This window comes from Macrobrachium rosenbergii, chromosome 30 (assembly GCF_040412425.1).
Source record: "Macrobrachium rosenbergii isolate ZJJX-2024 chromosome 30, ASM4041242v1, whole genome shotgun sequence".
NCBI classification, from domain to species: Eukaryota; Metazoa; Arthropoda; class Malacostraca; order Decapoda; family Palaemonidae; genus Macrobrachium; species Macrobrachium rosenbergii.
In genome coordinates, this window is record NC_089770.1 from 10,401,075 (window position 1) to 10,411,000 (window position 9,926).

The 9,926-nt window shown below is 38.2% G+C and overlaps 1 protein-coding gene across 2 annotated transcripts in view; it reads left to right on the forward strand.

The window, feature by feature from the left end:
- The first annotated feature begins 329 nt into the window (after nt 1-329).
- Nucleotides 330-9,926, forward strand: part of LOC136855015 (enolase-phosphatase E1-like) — a 150,734-nt gene continuing 141,137 nt past the window's right edge. Inside the window, exons 1-2 of one of the 2 annotated variants that reach the window (XM_067131733.1) lie at nt 330-502; nt 4,979-7,222. In XM_067131733.1, coding sequence (XP_066987834.1) covers nt 375-502; nt 4,979-6,698 — 1,848 coding nt within the window. In that variant the 5' untranslated portion in view covers nt 330-374 and the 3' untranslated portion in view covers nt 6,699-7,222. Of the gene's footprint in view, nt 503-4,978; nt 7,223-9,926 lie in introns of those variants that run through there. The other variant, XR_010857863.1, reaches the window with a different exon arrangement.

Consider the following 9,926-nt stretch of genomic DNA (forward strand, 5'->3'; position numbering starts at 1 on the left):
GCTTCGTTTCGAATTCTGCTTAGTTCGTTTAGGAGCAATAGAAAGCCTCCCTTCTCTTGGTAACTATGTAAAAAGTGAAAAATGTATTTCACCTGTGTTGTCAAATCATTTGTATTCATGGAATGCAGGTGGCCCCGTGCACTTTTGAACTTTGGCCCTTTGATAGAGATTAACAATTTTGAAGCACCTTTCATATCCCCACGTTCTATTTTCATGCAAGTTAGGAATTTTAAACTTCGTGGAAAAAATATATATATTTATCACAGGGGTGAATATTTCACACAGAGTATTAAAAGCGCTGATAATATCCACAACAACAAACACCGTGGTGTGTTGCACATAGCGCTAAACCGCCCCTACGCCACCGAGGTTGAATGACTGCTAATTGGCGTTGTGTCAGTAACCGGGGCTTTTGTCTGGTGCTTTGTGTTAAAGAGTTTGTCGCCGTCATCAAGCTTATTTTAAGAGGGATTCACATCAAACGAATCAAGATTGAATGCAAGTAAGTCGATACATTTATCAACAGTAATTTTTTTTTATATTTGAGTAACAAATGACAGCTTTTGGTTGTGCCACACGAGGGTACTTTGTTGAACCACGATGGAAAAGTTATTGGAGGAAGGCTAGCCTATGCCTTCGCCCAGCTGATGACAATGTACTGTAAGTTAAATCAACAAAACGGAAGCTTGATTAGTCAGTGCCTATCGAGTTTAGTCTATAATACATTACAGGAGTGAAGTTTTCATGTAATCACTTGTTACATAAAGGTCGGTGCTGAAATTCAGCTAGACCCATGTCGTAGACTACTGAGTGTTGCAGTCTGACAAACGGTAGCTGTCAGTTGTTCATTATTTATAGGGTTTGTTTTGATAGAAATACGTACGAAATGGATATTACAATTGTATATTGCATATATAAATGCATGGACAACGGACCCCTGGGGGAAATGTGATTACGGCAGCAAACGATTCAGACAAAGAGAGCACGCCTTGGCGCCATTATCGGTGCCTTGGCTTCGCAAGACAAAGACCTGGTAACGGTGATGAATTTCTTCCCAACTTGACTATTTTATCGCTTTCTTCCCAACACTTTCATTATTTATTATTTAAGAGAAGTTACATACTTAGTCATTTATCAAGGGATACGCTCAGATCGTATGTTAATCGTTCGAGGTTTGCAGTACGGTATTGTGTGATCTCTTGGCCTGCCCTCCAGCCACACGAGAGAGGAGACATTTTAAAGTGATACTTTTTAAAACATCCTTTTTGTGATTTCTTCAAGTATACGATAAAGCGTTGCTGCATCGCCACTTTTGGTTGTATTGCAGCTGGTGATTCTATTGTAAGACTATTTTACGGGTATATTCTAAAGTGTACGTTGCCAGTTACACCAAGACACGCATAGCCTTGAGCAGATTGAATAAACCAACCACGTATACGTCTCTCTCTCTCTCTCTCTCTCTCTCTCTCTCTCTCTCTCTCTCTCTCCGAGTATGATTAACAGGTGAAAGGTTAGAGGTTAATCATATATTCATTATTCTCCCTGTGTCTTTCGCAATGGCAGAGTGCCCAGAGCCATTACTTGAGTTTCATGTGATGAAATAATATGTTTTTCAATACCATCCTGCTCGCGGTGTAGATGAATTGTGCATTAAGCTGTCTTAACATTCTCTGTATTTTCAGTTTTTGCTCTTTAGTTGTGTGTGATTGTAGGAAATATATATCCGTCAGAATCTTATATATCCTATCCACAAGAAGTAACTGGCTATACAAAAGATAGTAAATTCATTAGACCTAAGGCGAATCTTTCGCTTGTATTTTTACGCACTTGGACTGATTGATGTTGAAGTAATTCTTATTTACATGTGGAATTATTAAAGGAATATGTGTTTTTTTTTTATTTATGAAAAGCCGTAATGTATCATTAGCTCTTGTAATGTTTTAGCCATTAGATGAAAATTGTTTGTACAAGAACTGGCTTTTAAGGTTTTAGCACCCGACGCTCTTGGCCTGATCAAAACCTTGACCTCGTAGTATAATATTTAAAGGTCGGAATAATTGCGCCTCGATATATGTAGTACCACGTTATTTGTCCTTTGACATATATCACTATTGGTAATAAGTGACTGCGTACGAACCTGTAAAAAGTCCCATTTTATTACTCAGAACTATGAAAAATCCACTCTAATTGGAAAGCAGCTTACTACATAGTTCTGAATATCTTATGAGAAGTATATATTGCTGTTCCAACAAACTCTGTGGAGAAACGCACTTTTCCAAGAAAGAAGCTTCTTTGCTAAGTTCCTGGAGTTACCATTAATAAAGGCACAGTCGGTGACTTTATAATGAGCTGCGAAACGGTCTGCGTTGGATTATATCAGTCTATCGTTTGGGCTGCAATGTTGCCTTTTCTCAGGTGCAGTAAATTCGATGTTTTTACAAATGAGTTTTGCAGTGTGAATATATTCATGTACATGAGTACTTTTCATGATACAAGGCAAAGTTAGAGAGGTTCGCTAACAGTCTAGCTTTAACTGTGTTTCACCAGGTATGCAAAACAAATGTGTAAGTGTTTTTTTTTTTTATTTTTGTTGAATCCATGAAAATGCCGAGAGAAGGTAGAAAAAAGACAGTCAGTATTATTAAACTTATCGAACTCGCACAAAGACCAATACTCGTGGTATTGTATTTAAAAGAATAATGGACAAATGCTATTCACAGCGTAATGTTTGATGAGGTATTTATTATTTAAAATAGTCTCAGGTCGCCTGTGAAAGCCGTGATTTTTCTTAGCATAGGTTGGTGAGTATTTAACTTTGTGTGTACACTCGAATTAGAGGTCGCGAACACACCGTAAGTAGTAATGTTCGTAGAATAATATAATATACATATATAATATATATACACAAATATGAAGTTTTATTACAACACCATGACATTTATTATTCACAAACATTAAGCTACAAATGTCATTTAATATCCAATTCGCTCCTCCAGGTGACTATCACATTTCAATTATAATTTCCCTTCGGTATTATTTCCGAGGTAGAGCGAATTGGGTACTGAATGACATTTGTAGTTTAATGTTTGTGAATTATATATATACACATACAGACGGCATCATTTAAATATCTTGATGCCATAACCAAGTACTTGGTATTTGAAACAAAAGGCATGTCGCTTATTTTCGTGTAGTGTAATATCATCGTAACAAACACGTATTGATTTCAGTAACGGAAGAATAATTTGTCTACATAATGCAAAGTTTGGTGGCAAGGTGCCCCAAAACAGGAGGCCAGAAAACGTGATAGTCGTGAAAGCCCATTAAATGTGACTACTCTCTCTCTCTCTCTCTCTCTCTCTCTCTCTCTCTCTCTCTCAGAGGTGCCTCACACTGAGGGACCTGGAGCAACCCGAACGAACTGTAAGGTCTGTAAGGTCTGAGTTTGAATCCTGGTCTTTCCGTAGTAAGTGATATCGAGCGGTTAATCTCGATCCAGTGACAAATGTAATTGCCGTCTCATCGGTTAAGCATTTTCCGTGTGGATAGTATATTTAATCGTGCTTTCGTGTTGTAGATATTAAAGACCGTATTTATGTGGCCAAGGGCAGTTCATTCACGCTGTTAATATATTTTTTTTTATTTTACATCGCAAATAATAGAACTTGATAAGTACTATATTGAAGTCATTACACCAGTGAGATCGAAAGGTAAAGAATGAAAATAATGTTAAATATAAATATTACTGTTGTTGCAGTGGTTGCCTTTTAAACCTACATGAACTGCATGTATCATTTTAGTCTGCAAGTGCACGTAAGTTTCTGAATGTTTTTTTATAACATTGATGTGAAGCACCAGCAACCGTCAGCTTGACATGCAACATTTTTGTGCCAGCTTCCGTCCGCTGCCTTGATGCATGCACGGAGCAACACGGAAACACGCCAGGATTTCTTTTTATCCGTGACCCGATCATAGATAATCCTTTGGGGAGCGTAATGGTCTATTAGGGATTTTGGTTTATGGGCGCAGTCCAATATCCAATTTTCGTTGTTTCTCTTCCATGTAGCACTTGCGACTTAATTACTGGCAGCGATCGTTTCGGCCTAACGTTAGTATGTCATGAATTGAAGGGGAATTAGCTGGGGAGCACAGGAATATTTTTTAGTCTCTCTCTCTCTCTCTCTCTCTCTCTCTCTCTCTCTCTCTCTCTCTGGGGAGCACAGGAATATTTTCTAGTCCATGTGTGCCTCTAAGACTCTCTCTCTCTCTCTCTCTCTCTCTCTCTCTCTCTCTCTCTCTCTCTCTCTCTCTCTGGGAGCACGAAGAAAAAGAATATTTTCTAGTCCTTATGTGCCTCTAAGACACTATTTCTCTCTCTCTCTCTCTCTCTCTCTCTCTCTCTCTCTCTCTCTCTCTCTCTCCGACTGCAATAATACAAATATGAGCAGGAATATTTTCTAATATTTATATTTTATTATTTTTAGTCCATGTGCCTCTTAAGAAACTGTTTTCGGCTTATAACCAAGTGACTGCTGTTCGATTCCCGATCCGGGCGAGGAAAGGAGTAAGCATCTGGTTGCTGGTCGATCGTTGTGGGTTGCAGCTCGCGAAGAAAAAGAGATGAAGAAAAATGAGAGGAAAGAGACAGACGCGACTGAGTGATCCTAACTCATTCATAATGTATTCCACCAGACCATGAAGGATGAATGGGAGGCCCTTGACGAGGTAATCCTCATCCCACTTCGATGGAACCTTATTTGAAATGTTCGTAAGATATTCGCCTGTGGATTTAATCATATCCGCTTCTGCATTTGTACATTTGTGTTTTCCTGTTTTATTTATATCAAGGATACTTGGTTTCTAGTATATTTGTCTTTGTCATGTAGTATACCCCTCTTTGTTTAATGTTGGTCAAAGTGAGTTTTCAGAAAAAAAAAATTAGTCACCATTATTATTTTTCTTCTTTTCTTTGTTACAGAATTCCTAAAAGGGGAAAAAGCCAGTATTTTAGGTCCTTTGCAATGACTTCTCACTTTCAAGTACGCTGTCTGGTGCTTGGAATCTTCTTGCTGACAACATGCTCATCGCATGACTTGAATCCCCTAGAGCTGGGGCTGTTCAAAGCAATGGTGGACAAGTGCCTTGACGACAAGACGTACTTCATTGCAGGGTTCTGTCAGGAAGTGTTCCAGAGAGCAGATGAACTGGGACTGCTACCTGAAGGGAAGGTAGCATCAGAAAGTCCACCACTACCTGTTGACTCTGAAGGTGAAAAGAACAGTACTGGGGCTCCATCACTAACTAATCACACTGAGAAAACGTACATTATGAATGAGAAGGATACGTCTGAAGTTCAACGTACTAAGAAGCATGTCAGGATAGACGTGGGCGTGGCTGAAATTTCACATTTTGACGAGAGAACTCACCAAGCACCACTTACTGGTGGTCATCAGGTAAACAACATGGACATGGGTAAAGCTCCACTCAAAGAGAGTGATCCCGAGAAAAAGAAAACAGAAAGGCTACTCGATGACAGTCGCTTTACGAGGGGGACAATACCAGTCGAATTTACAACAACTAATAAAGGGAAGAGAAGCATTAAGCAGCTCACGGAGGACGCGGTAAGCTACGAAGAATCACTGAACAGTAGAGACTTCAAGAAAACTCACCTTAAACTGGCTTACGACTTAGTCGAACTGCTGCGCGAAGCTCTCCAACGCAAGAGCGAAATCGAATTCAGCAGAGCAAAGGAGAGCATCGGGTATGCGTTGAGTGCAGCGTTAGATATTGAGCCCCCACATACTGTACAGCAAGAAACTGAGCGTTTGATGGGATTTATGGTGAAGCTTCTTGATAATAAAGTAGAAATGGAAGGAGATAGTGATGGCGACGATGAAAAGGTCGCCACAGACGTTGCCGAATACCTCTCGAGAAGGACGTCTGAAATATCTCAATATTCTTCCGACGGAGATGATGCCTCGTTGTTCGACACCACCACAACAACAGCAAAAACATCACCACACGATAATCACGAGGAGAATCTGGATGTTGAGGAAGAAGATATCCTTCCAACAGAAACCTCGGCTGGAAGCAAAGAAGAGAGCGTAGAAGAAGGGACGTGGGAGGGTCACGAGGAGATAAAAGAATGGAGACCTCGCAGGGACGTTGAACGCTGGATTCCCAGGTCGAGGTACGACATTGATGATTCACGTCTTTCTGGAGAACGGTATAAGGCCACGTACCTGTCGAGCGAAGCGGTGGAAGAGAAAGGTGGAAATGAGGAACAAGAAATAGAAGAGTGTTTTGCACGGTACATTATAGCTGAAGAGAATTTCAAGAGCGAAGAAAAGAGTGAGAATTTAAAGAGTGAAGAGAGCAGTGAGAATTTGAAGAGCGAAGAGAAGAGTAAGAATTTGCAGAGCGAAGAGGAGAGTAAGAATTTAAAGGACGGAGATAAAAGTGACAACTTAAAGAGTGAGATTTTAAAGAGCGAAGCCAAGAGTGAGAACTTGAAGAGTGAAGAGAAGAATGAGAATTCAAAGAGTGAAGACAAGAGTGACGAACGAAGACTGATGCAGAGGGCTGTTTTGTCATATGTTGATGAAGATACCGAGACCTGGGTCCATCACACTGAAACGGCAGCCCAGGAGGACGAGATGACCAAGAAAAACCGGTACCCAAAAGCAAATCAGAACTGACTGGGATAAACGATGTTTGGTACATAACCCTGCATGTAGTTTCGTCATTTTGCGTTGCCGCGGTAATCCACGCCCTCTACGCAAAATTGGTGAAATACTAATTTCATGAGACTCGGCCCAGCAAAGGAAAAATGAATATCGGTCGCCAGTTGACGTAATGTTTCATTATGTTACTGACGTGCTTTTACAACTCTGGGCCTTATGCATCTCAAAAAAAAAAATCTTTAATTTTATTTTGACTTTTAGGGACTTGGGAGTTTTTTTTTTTTCTAATGTCTGCCCACTGTCGAGAAGGTGTAGTTAACTAAGAAAGTTATTATGTTTTATTTATAAAGTGAACATAACCTTATAGGATGACTGCTGTTATTGTTTAGACATTTTTTCACTCTTATACATCTTAGTAAGTATTCTTTGTCAGTGATACATGAATATATAGAGTACCATTTATTTTATGGTTCTATGATATACGGTAAACAATATTCTTTTGAAAATTTGAATGTTAGGATTAAGAATGTTTAAAGGAATTATTCTAGTGAGAATTAGAAATATATATATATATATATATATATATATATATATATATATATATATATATATATATATATATTTAATATATTATATTAACATATATATACATATATAATTTATATATATATATATATATTAATGTCTAACATGAATAGTATTCAAACTTGCTTGTATTTCCAGAAGTATTTTTCTTTTTATGAAGCAATAGAATAAGTAATCTTGTGTTTGACAGAACTCAACGGGAATTGTCTGTAATTTTTTCGTCTAGTTTTCTTTCTGTTATTGTGTCATGAGATATGGATGGTTTTTCTTCTTGTTTTGTGATAAACAACAACATTTTTTATGCAAAATCAGATGCACCATTGTACTTTTAGAAAATTATGCTTAGTCAAATAAATTCTCCACTGAATGAAAATTGAAAATTTCCTGATATCCTGTCTTCAAAAATAACAATTGACATTGACAGTCTATCGATCACTTTCCCGTCCTTCTTAAACCCTAATTAGCTGCATCATCTTTTGCTGAGTAGTAGCTTGGTTTTTCTCTCTCTCTCTCTCTCTCTCTCTCTCTCTCTCTCTGGCTTCATATTGTAATCTCTGACTCATAGCGATCATGACACGTCAGTTAAGCCCACTGTACCTTTTATGACTCAAGCAGTGAATTATGTATCTGGTGGTCAGTCGATTGTAGTACACATGTAAAAGGTTTTGGGTTCACTGAGGAAGGATGAAATGGATCACGTGACTCAAATCGTGAGGTAGGTGATGGTGGCTAGTCGACTGTTGTGAGTTACGTTAAGCATGAAAAGTATATCCTCTATATATATGTATGTGTGTGTAATACATGTCTTCCTTGCCCAGTAGTCAGAATATTCACCTCACTAGTGAGAATCTTGGTTTGATTCCCGAATGAAGGGATGAATTATGTTCCTGGTAGTTATTCAAGGGTGATGGGTCACACCCAGGGTGAATATTGCATGGGCTAGCAGCTTCATCCCAAAATACTTTCTGAGAACCGTGAGGAATTTCTAAGGAAAAAAAGATTCATAAGGTGAAAAAATATGTATATTGAAATAATTCACACAATTATATGCATATTTGTGTGTCAGAATCTCAAGACATATAACTCATAAGATATTACGAGAATTCTGTAGGCCAGTGCATTCACATAGGAACCACTTCAAACGAATTTCGCAAGATTTGCTCATCGCCGGCGGAATTTCTTAATTAAATATCTCTCTCCCTCAGTATTAGACTTCGGTAACCAGCTTGAATCCGAAGCTATGCAGTCCCATGACGCAATGATATTTCGAACAGTTGCTGCCGATGCCTCTGTGTAATTCGTTCCCTTGCGCAAAACGATCGAAATAAAGGATTCTGTCCCTGTTTCTCGTGCAGGTGCGGCTTGCCTGACGAGATCTGTTGCAGCAAATCACATTACGACGATCCTCGGCGTGGGGCGAGCAATGCCAAGCATGTTTTAGCTATTGCTCGCTCGAGCTCGGACTTCGGGATGAGTGTGAAAATGCTGGAACCACACGGGACGAGTGACAGTGAGAGCGAAAGAATTGTGGTGATTCAAAGATAGACATACGAGGTAGAACACACAAAAAAAGGCTAGATTTGTGCATAGGCAAAACACCAGATTCTGATATCGCATAGTGAGAGAGAGAGAGATAAATGTTTACATGAAAAGAGATTGGAATGAGGAAAGATATAACGTGAAATGAAACACACATTTCCGTACGGGGGTTAGTGCCGTCACTGCAGCTGATGCGATGCACTGTAGGCATTATTTACGGTTCTATGCAGAGTCCCTTCGGCCTCTAGCTGCAACCCCTCTCATTCCTTTTACTGTACCTCCATTCATATTTTCTTTCGGCCACCTTACTTTCCACCTTCTCCTAACAATTGATTCACAGTACAACTGCGAGGTTTTCCTCCTGTTCACCTTTCAAACCTTCTCACTCTCAATTTCCCTGTTCAGCGCTGAATAACATAGGTCCTACCCCTTGCCCTTTGGCCTAAATTCTATATTCCATTCTATAGCTGACAGACTAGGGTAGTTGTGTATTGCTTTCATTTTATATCATTCCAGTTTTAAAATGAGCGCAGAGATATACCCCCCCCTCCCCTTAACCCCCTCCACAAAATAAAGCAATAGTTCTCATTGCCTAATAGGTCATTGGGTCATTGTCCGGACAAACCAAATTCCATTCATGGCTATTATACGGGGCTTTAACTTTAGTATGCTTTATTATATAGAGCATTGGCATGTAATGGGTAATAGGATGCCCATTAGTTGCGGGTATTAGTGCATTTGGAGCACCGGTTGGTGTCACTCATTGATTTGTTTTGTGGTTTTTTCGTTATTTTCTCGTAGTCTGTAACTGACGTTGGAAGGTGTTTGAGGGTCATATATATATATATATATATATATATATATATATATATATATATATATATATATATATATATAAGATATGTATACATAGATTTATGTATAAGTATATAGATTTATATATATATATATATATATATGTATATTATACAATATATATATATATATATATATATATATATATATATATATATATATATATATATATATATATATATCATATATATATATTCATATATAAGATATATATACATATTATATATATATATATATATATATATATATATATATATATATATA